This window comes from Gambusia affinis, linkage group LG01 (genome assembly GCF_019740435.1).
Source record: "Gambusia affinis linkage group LG01, SWU_Gaff_1.0, whole genome shotgun sequence".
Taxonomy (NCBI): domain Eukaryota; kingdom Metazoa; phylum Chordata; class Actinopteri; order Cyprinodontiformes; family Poeciliidae; genus Gambusia; species Gambusia affinis.
Window position 1 is genome coordinate 38,693,132 of NC_057868.1, and position 22,452 is coordinate 38,715,583.

Genomic DNA, 22,452 nt, shown 5'->3' on the forward strand with positions numbered 1-22,452 from the left:
AAAACAGTTTAAAAACATGCACAAATGTAAACATCCACTCAGACCTGTTCTTTGAGTTTATATGTAGACCCAATGGGAACAGATACTCATTTTAATAACTGTTCATTTTGTAAATAAAAGAACCCAGGTGTGTTTAAGTCATAAAAGCCATTTATTCATGATCAACCAGAAACACACAAAACAATGAAACTCCCACTGCAACTAAGAGAATAAACTGTCGAGAAAAGTAACAAGTATTTGTTCGCCTTCTTGAAACGTACACACAAAAAAAGGTGCTGTGGCCAAATACAGTACCGTTTAACAAAAAAGAAAAAGAAGTTACATTATTCCTGTGGTTTCACCGTGTCTCGTTTTCTATAAAAATAATTTCTCTGTCTGCTGTGATTGAAGGAACAACGTGGGTTGAGAGCAGAGGAATGTGTACACACTTAAACAGCAGATGAAGAAGAAACCTTCCCATTAGTACCGGAAACGGCTGAAACAGCTCAACATCCCACATTTGGTCGTGTCCAATTGAAAAATCCCTTCATTCTGGGTTCAAACCATCCAGAACAGACAACCTCAAAGTTTCACCTCTATATTTACGTGATATGACACTTTGTTCAGTTTCCAGATGATAAAAACTGGTTACAATAAAAAACAAACTAAATACATTAAAAACTAACTTCCAGACATGATTATTGTTAAAAATAAAGGCTAAATATCTAATTTTATAGGGAATTTTGTGTTCTAATCACTAAAAAGGTGCCATAATGCACGAGATGAAGCTGGACTTGAGTGTCAGTGCGCCACAATCAGCTCCAGACTCGTGTGTTAATACTGCAGGTGGACCACAGTGAAATTGTTCATCCTCATCCTTATGTTGCATGATGAGCCCCTCTAGTTCATAAAAAAGATAAACAAGCACAGTCAGCTGGTTGCAGTCCTGTCCTTTTGTCTGTAGAGTCAGAATTAAAAAGGTTAAAAACACCCTGCCTACCTAAAATTCACATTTCCCCGTGTGTTAGTAATCTACATCATCGCTCCTACTTTTTAAACTGCCGTACTGCAGCTATCAAATAAACGTACTTACGATCACACAAAGCCAGCTTTTTGTTCACGTACAGTGAAGTGCAGAAGGCGGTGAGGCAAACTGTTAGTAAAAATAAATGGGTCAAGTCAGTCTGTTCTCCGTTTGGGTGGTTTAGAAGGAGAAATGTGACGTTCTGGATGTTTGCAGCAGCTCCAGACCCTGAGAGTAAATCATTGTTTCTTAACCGTCTACTGGTGTTTTCAAAAGAATAAAAATACATGTGCTCAAAAAGCTTTTCCAAAAGGCACAGAAAATACGACGACCCGAGCAAAAAATCGTTGCTATGGTGTCAGGGTTGTGGTGCGTGGCTGTGACTGCTGCTCTCCTGTGTGTGTACGTGTCGAGTCCATCTGCCCCGCCAGCTTTACACCGTGTCCTCGTCCATCTTGGCAACGTCTGCCATCATGACGGCGCCCGAGTCGCACGGTTTAGGTTGCGTGGGCGATTCCAACATGGCGGTGCACTCCTCCTTAGGCTCCTCCCGCTCCTTCCTCTCCTCCTCTTTCTTCTCCTTGTCCAGCATGCGGTAGTTGATGCCCATCCCGACAAACAGGAAGATGCTGGAGATGATGAGGATGATGCCGCAGGTCAGGTAGGTGTAGTCGTAATGGTGGTAGTAGTTGTAGAAAGTACCTGGAGGAAGAAAATGGGAGGTTAATTTTTGATTCACTGGGCCTTACCACAAAGTTCACATTTTAGAAAGAAAAATCTAAAGAAAATCTAAAAAGTGTGGATCTCTCCAGTTTTTGCAGAAATTCAAACATACACAGAAAAGAAAAGGAAAAAAAAAAACAGAGCGAACCACAGCAGCTGAAAATGTAACAAATGCTGCCGTTTTTGACCAACAAAACTGAGTCTACTGGACTTTCAGGTGTGAAAACATCTACTAGTATTAGGAAGTACTAGTACTTAAAATCCGTTAGTAGTAACTGATAAAACGGTTGTATGGCTGCTCACGCTGCATGTGGAAGACTTACTTGTTAGCGGCGGTCCCAGCAGCACTGGTGCACACTCCACGATGGTGACCAGACCCACGGCTGAAGAAAACCTCTGGGCTCCCACCAGATCCATCAGCGTCTCGAACAGTACCGCGCTCAGCCAGCCGAAGGCGAAGCCGAAGAAGATGGCGTACACCACAAATCCGGAGAAGTCTTTCGTCAGCGGTGCGAACACGTGACACACGCCGTTGTAGAGAACCGACGCAGCAAAGTAATACTGCACCTTGGGCCGGACCCACTTGGTGTTGGCCAGCATCCCCATGGAGGGCCGGGCAAACATGTCGACGAACGCCATGATGGACAACAGCAAGGCGGCCTTCTCCTTGCTGATTTCCTTACTCTTGGCGTAATTGGAGAGGAAGACGAGTGGCGAGAAGAGGCCGAAGAACATGATAACGTTGCCCATCAGGTAGAGCAGGAAGCCGCGGTGCTTGAAGAGTGTCAGGTCGATGAAGGTGTTGATGGTCTGCAGGACCGTCTTCTTGGGCTGAGCCGGCACTCCGGCGTCGGCGTCCGGTTTGGCCGGCTGCGGTTTGGGTCCGATGGGCCTCATCAGCGATCCGGCCACGCAGCAGTTCAACAGCAGCCCGCCGAGGATCAGGAAGCTGCCTCTCCATCCGAACTCGTCGTACAGCCACGTGTTGAGGGGCGCCAAGGTGGACAGGAACACCGGGCTGCCTGCCATGGCGATGCCATTGGCGATGGGCCGGCGGATGTAGAAGTACTTCCCGATCATGGTGAGAGCAGGATTCAGGTTGAACGCTAGTCCCAACCCTGGGCAGAGGACATGCAGGGGAGGTTAACCGAGGGGCAAAATGTAGCTGCATTTCTGTTAACCAGAGAATTACAGAAACCGAAATCATGGAAATAAATTTGCTGAATTAAAAAAAAAAAAATCCAGTTTTTTGGTGAAGATTTTGGGCTACGATGAAGTAGCAAAAAGTTTTTGGTGGAAACAACAAAGAAGACGACAGAGAGCGGTCTTCTTCATGGTTTGTTTTTTTCCTTCGGACAAGCTAGCTCAACCAAAGCGTCGTTCAGTTCATAAAAAGTTGTCATTTAAACGCGTTTAATCTTCTGTAAAATCGTCAAATTTCAATTTCCGCAAAACGCTGCATATGTAGCTGCTCCAAAGTAAAAGCTTGTAGCTCCAATGATCCAAAGAAAAACGCCGATCTCCTCTTATGGATGAATTGTTAATATCAGTCGCTGCCACAAATCTTAACTTATCATTTGAACACACTTGTTCATGGGATTTAATTTCACTTCTTATTTAATGGAAACGCAGCCGTTTAGAGGAATGAGAGATGAAGCTTAACTCTTACCTCCTATTATGCCAATGAAGAAGTAAAGTTGCTCCACGGTGTTGCAGAAGGACGCAGCGACCAACCCCGAACTGGCCAGACAGCCACCCACGATGATGATTGGTCGACTGCCAAATTTGTTCACCAGGATACTGCTGATTGGACCTGAGTGGGACAAGAGGAATGGAGATTACAAAAAGAAAACCAGCTTCATCCTTGTTATTACATAAACTACTAAGTAATTAAATTACCCCATAGATTCATTTCGGCACACAGAACACTGTGTTACATCTTTATAAGACAAAAACTGAGGAAATTTTTACATTCTAGTCAGGTTTTCGCACTCTTTTTATTTTTGTTTTCTTTATTTTGTGTGCGTGTATGAAAATAAATGCGGTTCAGTTTCATTGTTTATGTTTAAACAGTAAAATATTAAAACCATGACAAAAACATCGGGTTTGAGGCTTCTTGGTCTAAATAACTGAATGTCGTCAGGTTTCAGTGGGTTTAGGAAAGTTTTGATGCTTTGTAGTTTGATATTGTGACAGAAAAAGTTTGTGTGGCTGCCGCACATTTTCACGCCAGGGAAAACGTGTACGTATATTTATGCAAACTTAAATTTTTATACATGCAGACTTGGGCATGAAATATGGTGCCGCACATTTTTTGTGTACACTTTATACATGAAGCCCCAGGATTTCTTTTTTTGTATTTCAGATTCCCTGGAATGCAAAACAATTTAGTTTTCATGACTAAAAAACATCTGGCTGCTATACAACAGTCTCAGGACAGAGGAAAATGTGTGCATCACTCAATCCACCACCAGAGGGCGCCATGTTGGCAAAAAACAACACAATTACTGCGTAACTGAGACAGAAGGTAGGCCATGGGAGGGTGGAAGAGTGAAGCTGGCAGAGAAAAGAAAAATATCTTCTCATCTGGAGCTTTGTGATGGAATCTCAATGAATCCAGATGGAGCCATGCTGAGATTCTCTGCTGGGTGTAAAATAAAGTTCAGTTCCTGATCAGTGGCTCTGTGTAAAGCCATGCTGGGAGAGAGGAAAGCAGCCAGAGGATTGCTCCAAGCTTCATTTGCCTCTCTCCAACATTTACTAGTTTTTTAATAAAAACTGCCATTCTTTAAAACTGCAAAAATAAATAAGTAAATAAATAGAAACACCAGGAAAGCACAAGACAAACTGAACTAAAAAAAACTTTAAGATTTTGGAGCGAGTTGTAAAGAAGCATCTAAAAAGTCTAATAGGGCTAAATCAATCAATAACATATCGTGAAAAACACGTGAACAATATCAATATATAATACATCTAATAAAAAAAAATATAAAAAAATCAATGTGCAATATATAGAATATTCACTGAACTTCCACATTATGGGAGATGTAGGCAAAAGAAAAGCTTTAGCTGCTCAATATCACTGCTGGTTAAATCCACTAACTCACTCACTTTGGTTACCTAGCAACAATTCTAAAGTTCTCATAACTACTTAAAAATTAACAGAAAAGGTCAAGCCACCAGTTTGACAGTATTGGATATATTTAAAAACAAAAAACTAAATCAATAATTATAAATTTTGACAATTATTGACATCAACTGATACAAAACACTTAAATCGTGATAAGTTTCTCAGCCCCAAGTCTAAACTTTGTGAAGTTGGACTTTAGAGATGGAGAGAAATCAGCAGGTACCCGAATCAGCGTTTTCTGACTGAAGGATATCTGGTTGGGAAACAGAAGTCCAGGCAACCCTCTTCTGTGTGGAAGTTCTTACAGAGTGAAGACTACTCAGTTGTTTTCAGAATCACTGAGCAAGACTGAAAAGGTTGGTGCCAAGACTGTTTCTGTTGTATGCATGTATTAATGTTGAGGTTTATTTGATGTCTAAACTATTAAAATACGCGTTAAATGTTTGAGAAGCTTTCAAGACTTCACAGGTGGCTGTAAATACCAGGTGTACAACTTCCAACAGGAAATCAGAGCCTTTTCCTCTCTCAAGGTGGACACAGCCAATTATCTCAGGTTTTCAACATGAGTTAATAGAAATAACCCAGAGCTGCAGCACTCTTCGATCAGCTCAGACTTAATGCATCAAGTGTTGCAGCTGCTCACTACCAAACATCCTTCCCCCACTTATCAAAAATAGGATTGCACATCCATTTACAGAGCGAGAAGGCTGGAAGTATAAAATGAGAGATGATCTCAGAAGCGACGCTGTTCCAGATACGCTCCAGCAGGACCCTGGCCCTCATAAAACATGGCGGCTCTGCCCTTGAAACATGGCAGGAGGCTGGAAAGGTCAGAGTGGGGGCAGGAAGGATACGTGCATATCCCACCACCGAGAAACGCTTCACCTCTGTTGTGTCTGTCACCGGGGTTGAGTGTGCTGGAGAGCTGCCACAGTCGGGGTGAATTGGTTCTGCATTGCACTCGCACTGGAGAGGTCACAGGAATGCACACATGGCTGCTTTACAGAGGACGCAGCAGAATCTGGATCACTCTTTGTTCGAATCGGGACGTTTCCCTGAGGTTACATAAACTAATCTTCACTCTAAAGGAAGATGGAGCAGAGCGCAGTAAAGACCCGACATTCACAGGAATCAACAAGCCAGTCAACATATAGATTAAGACGAACCATGTTTAGCTTTCTGCTTCTAATTATAGCAGCAATGCTTCTCAAGCTGCAGTAGCATCGGTTTATTTATTAAACCACAATCTGACAGAGAGGAGACTCTTCTCCGTTGAGTGTTTAAACTGATCTGAAGCATTGAAGGTAGAGCTGCAGCAGCTGGTGATGAGTCAGTCCCACAAGCTACAAACTAGAGATACAAGAGGAGAAAAGAAGCAGCTGATTGGAGCAGAGCCAATGAAAGAGCTGCACCAGCTGCATGACTTGTAAACCGGCCTCACTGCGTCTGCACTCAGCCTTTAAGAGAACAGATGAACACTTTGGGTGACTAAACCAAACTAAACACTGGCCTTGTTTAGTCTGCTTTAATCAAAATTCGGTTTGTTTGTATAAAAGGTCTGGTTTGTTAGGGGAAGCGTGACCAGAACAAGAGTGAAGTCTGGTCTGCCTAAAACCCTATGTCTTGGTTCACTTCTGGACAAGAGCGTAGAGCATTCTGGGTAAACGCAACCAAAACAAACCAGTGTCTGAGAACTGGCTCGTGATCTTCTGCCAAAAAAAGAAATACTACAACCCCTAAAATATAACAGCACTTCATTTGTTTACATGAAGGAGGAAGATGCACTCAAATGTCTTCTTGAGTCGTTTCCGTCAGTCGTTGGTACAGCACCACCACAGGCAAGGAGGGGAACAGATTTTTCAAACGGTTTGGTTCATTTCAAACTTTATAATTGGGATCCTACTTGGCATTGGTCCGATGAGTAAACAAATTCTGCTGAACAATAAATTGTCACAGTAGTTATTGCAATAAATGATAATATTGCCGTTTTGAGACAATATTTAAGCAGTATAGTCGTAACGACATTGTGCAAGAACACATTATCAAAGATCAATAAACTTTAGATTCTAGTGTACATTTAACACTGGAAGACTTTTTAAATATCCAAACACAGAAACAAAATTTAAATTGTCCCTCAAAAAGAAAAAAATAATAATAAAAGGACTGGTTGAGACCAAAGCACCAGACTGAAGATTTATAAAAATTTTGGTACAAAGAAAGAGTAGAGAAAAACTAAGTCATGTAAATGGAAACTGAGCTCTTCTTAAGCAACAATATAAAGGCAGCAAATATCAGGTTTTCTTCATGATGCATTTCCCCTTCACAGATTTTACACTTATGGTGTCAAATTCAATGAAATTATTACAGCATGTGTGCTTTATGATTAGAAATATTCCTTTAATTTAACTACTGCATCCTGAGCACTTCTGCAGAAACTCTGTCCATCCAGAATCATTTCCTGCCGCAGACCGCATGAGACATCATTAACCTTCATGTCAGCTTCCCACTCAGGTGGAAAAGCAAAAATAAAAATAGAGCTGTTGCTGCTGATCAGAGCCACAAACAAAACATCTTTCAGTTACAGGAATAGTTCCAGATCCTGCTTGTTTGTAAACACGTCCAGGAAGCTTAGGAAAACCTGAACCAACTAACGCTCTTAACGACTAATCACCTTAGTCTCTTTTACTGGACGGATTAAATGAGCTTTGACTTCAGCGCTACCGAAAGTGAAGAAAATTAAACAGTTTAACTGCAGGCCAAGGCTACCAGCCCGAAGGCAGTGATTCTATCAACATAAAAGCGATAATTGAAACTGCTCGTTCAATACAGTTTTCTCCAGTTTACCTGAATATGTGCATCATTTCTGTACTACAGCAGTCTGAAGAGGCGGTCCAGTAGTACAACAATAGATGATGTGAAGGACAAACGGTCCGTTTATATTTATTAAATAAAGAAAAGGTTTGTGCATAAAACGTTCATTACATTACCAATATTAGGTTAGCTTAGCTGCCTGTTGCTCAAAGATTAGACTTTAAAATACTGTTGTGATCAATTACGAGTTTAACAATAGCACTTTGAAATGCGCTATACTGTTAACTGTTCACAGTAATTACATTTAATCACACTTAAAAATGTATTGATAGTCAGAACAATCCAAATAGTATGGACAGTTTGTGGTTTTAAACATTTGGAATTTATTGTGACAATAAATCAGAACTATTATACTAAGAAATTCATCACGATAAACTTTCCACAGCCACAGATCATAAATCAGATGAACAAAAATCCAAGGCATTTTATGTGTTTAAACCATGAATTATTTGGCCTGAACTTCTAATTTATGATGCATCTCACATCCACTTGCCCTTTAAAATCAAACTGAGCTTCATCATAGCTGTGGTTAACATACCACAGTCCGAAAAACAGCTACCGTAACAATCACTTTCCTCTCCAGCAATCTTGCTGACTTCACTTCCCATAAGCAAATAAATTGCTGGAGGTTCCAGAGAAGAGTTTCACTTTATCCATCAGTGAATTATTAATCCCTAATGTGGGGTTTTAAATAGCCATCCCACAACAATAATAGATGTTAATGCTTTGCTAAAGGGCGGGAGAGAAATATATATATCTATATATACATACATTAAAAAAATCCCCATTTATATTCAGAGCAGAACTTAAATGTGTGCCAACATGTTGAGCATCCTGTTCGCAGTGTGACTCAGCTGCCTGTGACGTCGACCTGAATGAGAAGCTGTTTCTAAAAGCTTTGTGGAAGTCAGAGTGTCTACGTGCGGCACCTCACATGAACCGCGGTGTGACTCAAACAGCGAGAACACGCATTCAGTTTAGGTACTGTTCAGATGTACCTTCCGCAATCCTAATGATCGTAACAGGGAGTCACTGTCAATTAGGTAACAAGGAAAGAAAAGGTTCAAAATTAAACACTTCAACATCTGGATCCTGTTTTGCAACTTTTACTCCTCCCCCGTTTCTTCTGCCTTGTAATTTCAAACTTGATGAAAAGTGCTGCAGGCGGGGCGGCTGCGCGTTCTGCAGAGTCAGGATGAGTAAGGAAGAAACACAAAGAGCCAGAAAGTCCTGGTGGATAATGAAAGCACACGCTTTGTGTTGGAGACGAGAAGGGAAACCTAATTCCTCCCGGAACTGGATCACTCTGTTCAGAGAGGGGAAAAAAAGCCAAGGAACAAAATAGAGATAAAATGCAGCTGAAATGGAGATAAAAATTATATTCAGACCCTTCTTGTTAGATCAGGCTTTCTTCTGCATGATTGAACCGTCATTGCAAATGTGCAGAAAATAAGTAGCTAAAATACATACAAGAGAAATCCAACCTGCTGTTTTGATTACATCAGCTGCATGAGAAGCTTATTTTTATAAAATATGTTTACATCAAAGTAAATTATTGGACAGACGAGCAATTCTCCAGTAAAGAAATCAATTTCCTGATTCTCATGAAGTCCAGAATGTTATGCCTTTCAGTAAAAATTGACAAAAAGGCAAAAGGTATGGAAAGCTGACAGGGTAAATAATTGAATAATTTATTTCTGCTTTGAGTTTGAGAAAATTACTCATCTTCAACTTTGAGGTATAAATGAGGTGGCAGAGTAACAGTTACAATTACAGTTAATTTTAGTGGAAATTCAATACAATTATTCCATGGAAAAAAAAAAAAAATTAGCTACAAAATATTTCCTACAGAATCCATAAGAGACAGGAATTTATTACATCAGTAAAAAGTTTGATTAATCACAACTATAAATTCCAATTAATGACGTTTGAAACCCCTGGACACTTAAAATAGTTTATATTTTTAAATCATTTTCTCTTCTGCTTTTTCCATAATAAAATCAATTTAGATAATTTTGAAAATATTTGACTAAATGCAGTTATTTTGCACAGGTTGGTGATGAGTATCAGTTTAAATGTTGCTGTGTCCTGAAGAAGCTCATTTTTTTAAGTTTGACTGCAGTAACATGTAGTTGGCTACAATAAAACTACTAAGTAGAAGTGGTGAAAACTTTTTTTTGGTTTTAGGCAACAATGAATGTTTACAGGCGAATTCAACTGCAAACATTTTACAAATTTAGGTTTTTAAATCAAGCAAAACTGTGCAGCTTGGACATCGAGTACTTTCCAAACATTGAAAACACCTAAATGAAGTTCAGTGGTTTTAAGGATTTCAAGCACCTGTACAAAACCTGAATTTTGTAAGAGTTTGATCACACAGTTCAGTTTAATGTTGCACAAACCCAACATCTCTACATTGCCTTGTTGTTTTTTTTATTCCCAGTGTTAAAGCAGACTAAATCCTGAGATAAGTCAGTCATTAGTTCGCCGTGTGTTCGTTCTCCAGAAGCTTTAGCTGGATTACATCAGAACAAACAAGCCTTCGTGTTGCAACTCCACCTGCAAACAGACCTGAGCGCACGTTTCTACATCGTCATGGATCACACCTCTGCTTACCCAACCACGAGAATGAAAACAAAAAGGAAGAGATAAAGCATGGTTTCGTCTCGCTTAACTGGAGAGAGAAAGATAAGGAGGTTAAAAAGCAGAGATGTCACGCCTGATACTTTACAAAAAGAGCCGTTTTATGAAATCAGTAAAAGAAATTGATGTACTCTGGTAATCCTATTTTACTGCCGAATAAGGCTTCTCAGAGTCTACCTTAGGATAATCTCATCTGAGCTCCAACAGTGGGGAATTGGATCGCTCAGATTCTGGTGTCTTACTCCTGAAAAACCACAAACTATTTGCTACTACTCCCCCCATAAAATCCATACTTCTCTTCCAGAAATGAATTCAACATTAAATTTCCTGTTGAAACTCCAGAGACTGTTCAGGAGACAGAAGACGTGTCTTTTGTTGGGGTTTTTTCTAAAGGAAAGGAATTCCTCAGACCTACCGACTGAATATTTAATGTCGCTTTCATCAATTAATCACTCACCAAATGAGGTGAATGATTGACAAGATATTACTGTTATTTCATGAAAATATTCCAGCTACAGTGGGAAGCTTGTACTAAGAGATATCCCACAAGTTTTACTGGCAGATCAAAATAAAATACTAGAACCAGCTTGTGAGAAATTCCACATTTTAGCCAATACACTACAAAAACAGAATCTTAAAGCATCTCTGCTGTAGTTTCTAGTGTGAATATCTTTGTACACTCGAAAGAAGACAAAACTTAAGTCACTTATCAGCAAGAAATAGGAGCTTTAGGATAAAAAAAATCCTTAATATTGAAGAAGTATCATTTCTTTTTATTTCACTTATAACATTGGAAAAATGTCTTGTAAGTGAAATAACCTTTTATATTTTCATCAATATAAAAAATATTGACTTAAAAAGAGGCTCCTATGTTTTAAAAAAAGTTATTTTTTGTCTTATTTAAAATGTGTAGAAACTAGACCAGAATTTCTTGAAAATGTTGTGCTTTAGGCAGTGTAGCTAACAAATTTTAAATACTCCCACCTCCACTACATTTTCTAAGGGACAGGGTGTCCAAAGTGATGGACTGAGACCTGAACATTCAGAGTCACATAAAGACAGTTACAAAATCAGCCTTCTATCACTTCCAGGTTTAGAGGACTAATGTTTCAGTGAGATCTAGAGAAACTCGTCTATGCGTTTATCTGTAGTCGTAGTGATTACTGCAACAAGAGTCTTCACGGGTCCGCCTAAAAACAAAAAATAAAAAACCTGCAGCTGCTGTTCTGACTAAAACCAGGAAGATAGAGTACATCACCCCAATTCTAAAGACTCTACACTGGCTCCTTGTAGCTCAGAGAACAGACCCTACCAAGCTCTACCCACAATCAATCTAGAAAATCCCACGTGGCCGCAGGTCTCACAAACAAAGCCTGGCGGCGCGTTGTTTCTATGTAAACTTGGAGTCTTCCACTTTGACTGATTCTCTGCAGTGTATTTCTGACTCGATTAGTGCATAATTTCTACCGGATTTTTACAATATATCAATGGACAGAGGAACTAAGAAGTTCATGTCATCTTTTTTGGATGAGATCCAAGATGTTTGACCCAAGCAATGCCTCCAACATTGTGCACGTCACATCAAAATGCTTTCGCTCGATGAGGAAAACGGCAGATCCACACACCCTCTACATTGATACAGCTGTGTACAAGATTACTGATGCCTCTTGTTCTTGCAAGGCTGGGTAAGTCGGGCATTCATTGTTTTGTAGGTTACTTTTGAAATCAGTGGGTGATTCCTGTGGTTAGTTGGCAAATGTTTGAGTGTGTCTAGGCCTGATACACCATACTTTGTGCTAGAGTGGCACGAGTAACAGTTTAGTCCAAAGCTTTTTCTGCTAAAATAAAATCTTTAGTGTATGTCAGATACAGTACACATTGCATATTGATCTGTTTAGCTAAGACTGTGTAGAAAACAGGCTTCAAGGTGTAGAAGTTGTATCAGTACTGCCATTATGCTGTGCTTAGCTAACGGAAAGCGTGTTTGTGAGACGGCCACGCACGTGGTAGCCGCGCTACCATGTAGAATGGACATCAGCCAATGAAACGCGGCCCCTTTAAAGCCAATGGTAAGCTCCATTGACTTTAAAATATTATTAGTTTATAAACAGCTCAGCATCATTGAAGATCTGCTGCTGTTGTATCAACCTTCCAGAACTCTCTGGTCTTCTGGTTCTGAGCTGCATCCCCAGAACCAAACACGAAGAAGCATTCAGCTGCTATGCACCACAAAACTGGCACAAACTCCCAGAAAACTACAAAACAGCCGAAACACTGAGTGCCTTTAAAAACCTACCTGTTTGGAGTTGCCTTTGAGCCAATGAAACGTTGACAAACACATTTAGTGAGTATTAATGATTTTGATGATAGCCCTTGATAACATGCAATGTCTCTGTTATTGGTTTCCACTGCTGTTGACTAAATGATGTGTTTGTTTTCATGATATAAAGCACTTTGAACTGGCATACTGATGAAATGTGTTCCACAGATAAACCTGATTAACTGAAAAGCTGTGGGTTCTTGGTGTTGGAGTAACTGGACGTCTTACCTCCGCCGTACATGACGGCCAGCATGATGGAGGAAATCCAGGAGACCTGGCTGGGCGTGGCGTCGAAGATGACCTCGATCTCCTTGAAGAAGACTGTGATGGACTTTGGGAAGGCGTAGGAGAAGCCGATGCAGATGAAGGCGCCCATTACCACGGCCCAGCCCCAACCCCCTTCAGGTGGGGTGTATCCCACAGGTCCACCCATTGCTGGAGGCATGATGGCTCAGAGAGACGAAGCAGACGACTTAAACGGCGTATGGACTCGACTTGGTGGGGGAAGAGCTTGGATCAAGCTTCAAAACAGCACCTGTGTGGAAAAACAATGAAGCATAGGTTTAATATGTTTCCTTAATTCTGATTTAATATGTTATCCAAGTCAGCTGTAAAACAAGATGAGTTTTATTACATTTTCTCATCCCTCTGAACAAAGTTTGTTTCTGCAGACATAATGAGAGAAGACTAGAATCGCAATTCGATGAAGTCACATGAAAGTAAAGTTGAAATAATGCGAGAATAAAGCCAAGAATCTGGAACAAACTTACAGAAAACTGCAAAACAGCTGAAAAACAGCCTTCCTTCAAACCAAGGCTTTCAAAATCCAACCTGTTCAGAGCTGCTTTTGAACCATAAATGGAACATTGACATATCTGATGTGTATTCATGATTTTGATTATGGTACAAAATGTAATGTTTGCTATTGGTTTCTCAATTGGTAGGTTGTTTATATGACTTTATATTTTGGTGTTTTTACAATGTAAAGCACTTTAACAGCCTTGTTGCTGAAATGTTTTATACAAATACACTTGATGGGTTGATTATTATCAGAATAAACCCATAATGTTAGGAGAATGACAAAATTCACAAAAACAAATTAGAAAAGTTGAGCATCTTGTGAAGTTGTAGTTTAGTATGAGTTTTACAAATAAGATTATTCTTCAAATTTGAACAGTGTAAAACTATTTTCAGCAGGATGATTTAGAAATACTCTGTTGTTGCACAATTGTATCAAAGAATGAAGCAGAATGTCAAACTACAAATTACTCCCAATCAAAAGAACCTTTTTCATTCTTCTGGAGAAACTGTGTCTATTCTGCCATGTCGTTTAAAAATATTTTACATGTATATATACACACACACACACACATATATATATATATTCCAAACATCCAGCTGGACAAGGCTTTAAGGTTGTTTTAAAAAAAATAAATTTAAGAAGCTAATTTCTGACTTCATGGCAGAGAATGTCCTAGTTTACAAATTGTAAATGTATGCCTTTAAATTTACGACTTAGATGTTTCTTTCTTGTGAATAAGTGAAAAATCACCTCAAAACACATGTATTCATTACTAAAAATTTACCCTGAGGCCAATTTTAGCACTGATATTCTATTGTCTACAATATGAATGTGTTTGCTTTATTTTAGCCATTTCTGTTGTAGAAGGAAAAAAAAAGCCAGTTTTGTTAACCTAATAAACCTTCACACAGTAACAGTGGGTGAACACACACACAATACCAGAGCATCTGCCATCAAAATATCCCTTTTCCCCCTTATTTAGGTCACATGCAACTGCTATTTATGAACAGCAGCCCTGCTTCTGTTTGGCTCATTTACCTTACATGGCATTCTATATTCCAAAATAACCTCTCCCTGTAGATTAAACTTGGATATATTACAACCAGCAGTGGAGAATAAACTGTTGAAAGGAGAGCTAATTAACAACCAGGAGTCAAGCTCCCTACAAGGCTTTTAGCTCAGATCAGGCGGTAAACAAGCGATCTCTGATAATCATTACGCAGAGCAACCGGCTGACAGCTCAGTGTGACGACACGCCACTTACATCAGCCAACCATTTAGCTTCCTACATCTTCACCACAAAGAGAACCTAGATTTTTTAAAAATGACAAATGTGCTAATTTCTGCTTGAAAACAACCATTTTCACAGAACTGGAAGTCTAAAAGGCACAGAAACAAACATTAGCATTAGCTGTAACCTCAGAGAGGACATGTTCTGTTTCATAACACAGTTGAGCTTTCAGTCCCTTCCTTCCTCAGAGTTTCAGCCATGATGGTGAGGCATTCACAGACCTGGTGTCATCATGACACACCAGGCTGCAGACCTGGAGGAGTTTTACTCCCAGTCTGGACAGAAACGAATCACAAATATGTGACCAGTAGGACCCAGTGACCCAGTCACATCTTTATGCCAATATGGAAGTAAGAGCATCCATTATCAGATTGTTCGAAATTATAATTTTTTCCCATGGAGGTTATTGAAAATATTCCCAACAAAATGCAGCTTGGAAAGTTGAAATACTATACTTGACATTTTATAAACAAACTCAATTTCCATTTGCATGATTTATTGTTTGTCTTTTTCCCTCTCATCCAAAAAATGGATGACAAAAGTCTTTAGTCTGGTGCTTTGGTCCCAACTAGCTATTTATTTGAAGGAAAATTTTGCTTAGAGAGGCTTTATCATTCATTTCATCTATTGTTTTGTTTATTTATTTATTTAGGATTTTTAAAATGTTTTCTAGCCACAGTGTTAAATGTTCAATAGAAATTAAAGCACCGTCACCAACTTAGCAACTATTTCTATGTTTAACAGCTTCTCAGACATTCGCAACTTTTTCATAATACGCAGTTATAATACGCCTGTTCAGTTTATGTGCAGCATGCATAATACAAAAAAACAAAAATAATAATAATAATAAATTGTGGGGAGGGGATTCTGACAATTTGGTTCTGGTCAGGATGTGGTGCAAACTCATCCTCATCCATTACATCATATTACTTTCAAGTAATGTGGTAACTAAGTGTAGAAATACGTACAGATGAAGCATGTACTTGACCTCATTCTGCTTGAAGTTTGCAGGACGCAAACACGTGCTACATTTCACCTGAAGAGCTCTGCGGCAGGCTTGCATTACAACACACATGCAGTGAAACAGGACACCAAGGACACACGAGTCATAACTTCCAAAATGGAAACGTCACATTCAAACTACCTCTGTTCAGTTTGACAAGCATGAAAATAATCCGACCCGATATCATGTACAGGAACACAAAGGAGCACCCGACTCTCCTGAAGTCACATTTAACCTGAAAAAAAGTGCAAGATATAAACACAAACATGAAGGAAACCCCACTTCCTCATAAATACTAAAAAAAAATAAAATAAATGTTTGCATTACTCGGGCAGCCATAAAACAACAGTACCAGCTGAATAAAACCCCAGAATTACCTCAGATAATAGCTACGAGTATCAGTTTGTGTGTTTACTCTGCTAAGAGCACTTGAGGGTAAGTCAATAACTCGTTACAAAAGCTAGACCCCGTCCAACAGAGCAACTGATCCCCTCTAAAATGCTGAGTGCAATTAAATAACAGAGCTGGTTTCTGATCCACTTTGACCTCTGAGAAGTGCAAGTAACGAAGCAAATACGTCATCCAGGGGCTTCCGAGTAAACCTGGAACTCACTTGTTGGTCTGCTTGTGTCACAGAGAGGAGCTTAAAGCAAACGCTCCAGTTGACCCGAGTAAACGCCGCCCGGTCAGAGTCCGGCTACAACTACAGAGGGAAAACACAAGTTCGGTTTCTGCAGATCACACATCTGTTCCAAGTTCAACATCTGACAAAAACAACCACCCTCTAACGGTTTCCTGCACTTCACTGTTAACTTAAGCAGGAGTGTGTTCCAGCAAAGGACCTCAACCTCAGGCCCAGCTCAGGCTTCCTGTATTGGACAGGAATGTGGCGACTGCTGCTGTACAAAATACACTAAGAACATTCCCTTCCCTACCTATAGTGCTGGTCAGAAGTTTGCATGCGCCCATTTGAACCGAATGAAGGTGGAATACATCACTGAATGAATAAATTAAAGACCTGCTGTTCTACCAAGGCTGCAACCGTTTATTTGGCTTATGAAGCAGAAACTTTCCATCTCAACAACAAAATTAAAGTGATCATCTTTGGACCTAAAGAAAAACAATCTAGCGTCAGTTATTACAGCAAGAAACTAGCGATCAGGTCCGAAATCTGAGGGTTGTAACCGACTCAGAAATTAACCTTCAAAGCCACATAAAGACAGTTACAAAGTCAGTCTTCCATGACCTGAAGGCAAAACCTAGAGAAACTCATCCATGTATTTATCTTTACTCACATTGATGACTTCAACAGTGTCTTCACAGGTCTGCCTCTATATCTAACTGGGACATTAGTCTTTTAATCCCAGAAATGTTCTTCAGGTGATGGAAGGCCGACTTTAGCTGTCTTTATGTAACTGAAGTATGAGATCTGAGTCCATCACCAAACAAAGCTTGGCAGAATTTTTTATGGGAGTGTACTGAAAGGTTTTGTGAATATGGACCCATGTTTCTTCATCTGTAAAATGTGTGTAAAACAGGCAAACTTCGCAATAAACAACAAAAGCATGTGATTGAGGCTTAAATTGCTAGAGGTCCATTTAAACAAACCAAAATGGCGGCGCACCGATTTATCTGTCGGCCAATATTCTTAATTTTGCAAGATCTGTTGATACTTACATGTGAAGCCAATCTTAGCTACCTCAGCAAAGGTCTAAAAATCAGCCACTTTCCTCGTCAGCTCTGCAACAAGAAAGGTTTGACTGACAGACTGACCCACCAGGTCATGTCTGCACATTTGCAGTTAATAGTCAAACTACCGTTTCCAACTCAGCGTCTTTCTTGCTATATTTAGCAACATTTTGGAAAAGAAAAAGAATGGTATCGACCAAAATCAGCAGGTCAGGTGTTTTAAAGATTGATAATCGGCGATCAGCCAGAAAAGTAAAAGCAAAGTTTATAACCTGTCCCAGTGTATGAAAGCTTTCAACTAGTAATGTCAGCACCAGCAAATGTAAAGTACGAGTTATATTTAGTGACCGATTTGGAAAATATCTGGAATTAGAGGAAAAATTATTATTATTTTGCATTCATATTTAGCCATTTACTAGCTATAAATTAATGCAGCTTTAGTTTTATAACAATAATCACAGTAAATCTTCCAGTGTCTGTGTTCAGACTGAATTTGGTCAACTGTTAACATAAAGCAGCCTTGGCGCAGTGGGATTCGAGCTGAGCTGCCGTTCCCCCCAGGGGGTCCCGCGGCTCCATGGTGAAGTGCAGATAGGCATCGGGATAGCGTGTGGGTGCCAGTAAAAGTGGGGCAAATCCTGGAGGAGTTCTCAATGAGGGCATTCATTCAGACGTCACAGATGCTTCATTCAGGCCAGAGTGGGAGGCAAAAGTTACCTCAAATTCTTTATATGAAAACTGCAGCCAGACTTCAGAAGAAATTTTGCCATTGTGCATAAAAATACTGCTAAAATTATTTAGCTCAAAGTAGTTTCCAAATTATTTGCAGCTTTTCAAGCACAGAACAAAGCCATTCAGTCAAACGAAACGAGGAAGAAAGCCACTAGTAGAATTAGCTTTATTGCTTCAAGGAATGAGTGAGCACAAGTTTTAAACCAGATTCAAATGTCACAAGAAAATACACTTGTTCTGCTGCTGCTTCTGTTGGATTTTAATGTTTTAAAACCATGCAAACCTCAATTAGTGTAGCTGAACTCATTTAAATACATCAAGAAACCAAGTCAGATGCATCAATTTAACCAGTCATGTGAAGAACATGTGATGCAAACATGCAAGACAAAAGGCAGATTTTCCAAGAAATTTCAATTTCAACATGAATTTTATCACTTAAGACACTGGCTGCATCATGCATGGCAACATGCATCTTTTCAAACTGCAACAACAATAAAGATTAGATCCAACAATAAAGATTGCACAAAGTACCCTAAAGCATATTATTTTAGATGAAGGGTGCAGTCAATCCAGTTTAAGATTGCAAAAATATGACTGATGCAACACAAAAGAAACCTAGATTTCATATACTTGGTACTTCCTGTTTCATACAAGAGGTCTATTGCTTTAATTTCAAGATTTAAAAACTCACATTACCAGGAGAAGCAACAGCTTTGGGGCAACAGAATGTCACATGAAGGTCAAAGTGGTATTCCCGCTTTAAATAATTCAAATCTGTGGCTATATATTGGGATGCGTGGTTTTTTTAAACTTACACCGTGACATTCACAAAAGGTTAAGGTTCAGGATCCAACACACTCAGGAACATTTAAGCCATGCAGAAACCAAAGGGTGCTGAAAATGACACAGCAGTCACTCGCTTTCTGTTCCACAATTAGACAATATGTCCTGGTTACACACCTATTAATAAACAAGCGGTTTGGTCCGGTTCTGGGACAATGGATTCCCTGCGAGTTCAGCGCGTGTGGCCGTCATGCGATCTTTCCACCGAGGTCTGACCTCCCAGAGCTGGCGAGTTGAACTCATGCGCTGCTGTGCAGCAGAAAGATAAGCGGTTAGGGAACGACCACAAGAACTGCTGCAGCCAGGGAGGAAATCAAAGCCAAGGCTCAAATCGTTACAGATTACTACATGCAACTGGCTTTACGTTGAATCAGATTGGAGTTGATGGATGCAGCTTGGCTTAGACTTAGTAAATTTTCTTTGAATTACAGTAGTTGAGGTGTTTCTTGCAACTTTCCTGAATTAACATTTTTTAGAAACAAGCGTCAATTTACATCACAGGTGTCAAACTCCAGTCCTGGAGGAAACTTTCAGATGTGCCTCTGCTGCACCACACCTCTAATAGAATAATTAAGTCATTAGCAAAGCTCTGGAGAACTGATATACACAAGGAGGAGGTAATTAAGCCATTTCATTCCAGTGTTTGTACCTGTGGCACATCTAAACCCTGCAGGACAACGGCCCCTAAGGACTGGTTTACATGAACGCATTTCAACAGCTGATGATTTAAAATCATTTCCTGTTACCTACTGTAAGAACATGTAGTCATGGGTGACTCTAGATGGGGGCTAAAACGGTCTCCCCTGTAGAACTGGCAATAATACAAAAAGCAATTTCTCATAACTCATCTAGGAAAAATTAAGGTGCAACTCATGGTTAAAAAAATTATTTTACGATGAATTGCTGCTGCCAGGATTCTCTTGTGAAAGAGATTTTTAATCTCAATTAGATTTTCATGGTAAAATAAAGGCAAAATTAAGTTTTTAAATTAAGAGGTTGGACTTTTAAGTTCAGTCATATTGAGATAGAATTGGTTTCCATGTGCTAGATCAGGGCTCTGTGGCTCTCTAAATATATTAAAAATCTTTTTTGTCTCACTCATTCATTGCCCTGTTCTACATGGGGCTTTTTTAAAACCCACATAGATCCCACTCTGGGTTCCTCTAGTAAAGTTGGTCTAAAACTGCCACTTCTTGACCAGGAATTTGATGAAAAGGTAGAGAAATGGAATGAAAGGGGTGTGCTGTGGTGGCGTAGGGGATAGCGCAACCCACATTTGGAGGCCTTGAGTCCTCAACGCGGCCGTCGCGGGTTCGATTCCCAGACCCGGCCGACATTCGCCTCATGTCTTACCCCCTCTCCTCTCCTGTCAGCCTACTGTCATATAAGGGACACTAGAGCCCACAAAAGACTCCCTGGAGGGAAGAAAAAAAGAAATGGAATGAAAATCTTAATATAAAATTAAATTATGTTAAACTGGGCGACTGTGGCTCTTTGGTAGAGTAGTCGTCTTGCGATCAGAAGGTTGTAGGTTCGATTCCAGCTTCCTCTTGCCTCTGGGCAAGGCACTAAACTTATACACTGATACTCTGCGTATTGGTGTGTTCGTGAGTGCGACTGGGTGAATGTGACTCTAGCGTAAAGCGCTTTGAGTGGTCAAAATGACTGGAAAAGTGCTATACAAGTTCAGTCCATTTACATTTACATTACAGCTCCTAAATTGATAACCATTTCAAATTGCAATAATAAATCTGTAGTAATTTGGTTTTAATCTGAACCAAGAGAGATTTTGTTACTTTGGGAACACCCCTCAGAGTTAGCAGGACTTCTAAAAAGCTACACTGGTGGGTCTTCAAGGTACCATTGAGTTTAAAGCACAATTTAGGAAGTGAATGAAAAGGTTGGAAAACAATGACAACAAAAGATGCAATCAACCAAACACATGCAAGTTAGTCACACAGAGGCTGGAGGGCCACACAATGGAGTTCCAAAATGATCCAAGAGGGAAATCTAATTTTTATTTTCTTATAGTTCAACTGCTTTTTGATGGGAATCTGTTCATCTATATAGGTTAAAAATTAAAAACTACATTCGTGAAATTCTAATTTCATTGCTGAAAACACAAGCAGATACTTAAAATTGTCATTTTTAGTTTTCTTTAAAACGATCAAGGGAAATATTGTTTATACAAACTTTAATAAGATTAATTTTAACCTAAAAGCGAGATTATAGAGTTAACATTTTCTGTGTTTTAGGCTACGTGTCCTTCAAACGCATCATAAATCCCTCCTGCCGGATCTTCAGGCCGGTTTCAAAGAGGACCGCGCCGGACCGAATGCTCAGCTGTGAAGTGGACCCCCTTACCCTCTCTATCTACATGTGGATGTAAAAATAGCGCCATGCGGGCAGCATCACGCCACCGGGAACGAAGTTACGTCGAGACGGAGCGCCGCTCTGAAGCCGGTAGACGTGATCTGCTGCCGCAGTGGAGGGGCTAACGTGGACTGGAGCGGTGCCCGCGCGCGAAGCTAATCACTACACAACCTACCTGGCTAATTAACGGTCGCTTATACAAACAAGATGTATTCGTAACATAAAGAGAAAACATCCACCATTTTTTAAAATTCAGAAATAGCTTCAGTGTGGCGCCACACGGCAGCACGCTGTAACGGGAGTCGTTTACTTACCGCAGGGTTTCCTCGGCTCGGTGTCCGGCTGAAGCTCACCGTCTCCCAGTGAGTCCTTGCTCTCCGCGGTCCGATAGTAGCTTCGGGTACCACTGACCTCAGACTGTAACAGTCCAGCAGTAGAGGATGAGGAGGATGATGGCATTACAAACTACCTCTAGCGCATGCGTACAAGAAGCTGTGCCAGCCGCGGTGACTGAACACACGTGCACGTTGAGGGCGGAGCACTGCCTGAGCGGCACGTAGCTGATGGCAAGAGGTTTTAACATTTAATTGGATTACACTCACCTCTTATTTGTGCATAACAATGTTCTTTAGAGTCAAAGATGGACAGCTTGTTCTCTGGAGGTAAAATAAACACTTTAATGTTAGATTCAGCTAGTAGAAAATATATCCTATGCTCTTAAGAGGTAAAGAAAAAAAATCCAGTTCATCTTTAACTTGCTGCTGGTACACATGAATTTCCCCACTTTGGAACAATGGAGAGTATTTCTCATCTCTATTCTATATCGACAGTGTTTACATAAATGGGTCGAGATAGGATTGTCTGTGGCTTACATATTTACCTCTTGTTATTTGCTTTTATAAGCTTGATATGGACCACAATAGCTAAACGTGGGGCCCACATAAATTCCTAGATGTGTTGCTTAATCTGAACAGATTTTTGTAATACCCACTTTAGACTTCTGGGTTTTATATAGGTGACACCATAAAG

General features: G+C 40.0%; 1 protein-coding gene across 3 annotated transcripts; it reads right to left on the reverse strand.

The window, feature by feature from the left end:
• Positions 1-128: 128 nt before the first annotated feature.
• On the reverse strand, positions 129-21,976 carry LOC122835342 (monocarboxylate transporter 1-like). 3 transcript variants are annotated; one of them, XM_044124341.1, is made up of 5 exons: positions 21,738-21,976; positions 12,919-13,225; positions 3,396-3,539; positions 2,050-2,844; positions 129-1,705 (listed from the first exon to the last, which is right to left on the reverse strand). In XM_044124341.1, exons 2-5 carry the CDS (start codon positions 13,133-13,135, stop codon positions 1,437-1,439), a joined length of 1,425 nt encoding a protein of 474 aa, XP_043980276.1. In that variant the 5' UTR covers positions 13,136-13,225; positions 21,738-21,976; the 3' UTR covers positions 129-1,436. The 3 variants fall into 3 exon arrangements, with proteins under 3 accessions (XP_043980276.1, XP_043980285.1, XP_043980294.1); XM_044124350.1 differs by lacking the exon at positions 21,738-21,976 and adding an exon at positions 19,168-19,311; XM_044124359.1 differs by lacking the exon at positions 21,738-21,976 and adding an exon at positions 19,128-19,147.
• Between the last annotated feature and the right edge of the window lie 476 nt (positions 21,977-22,452).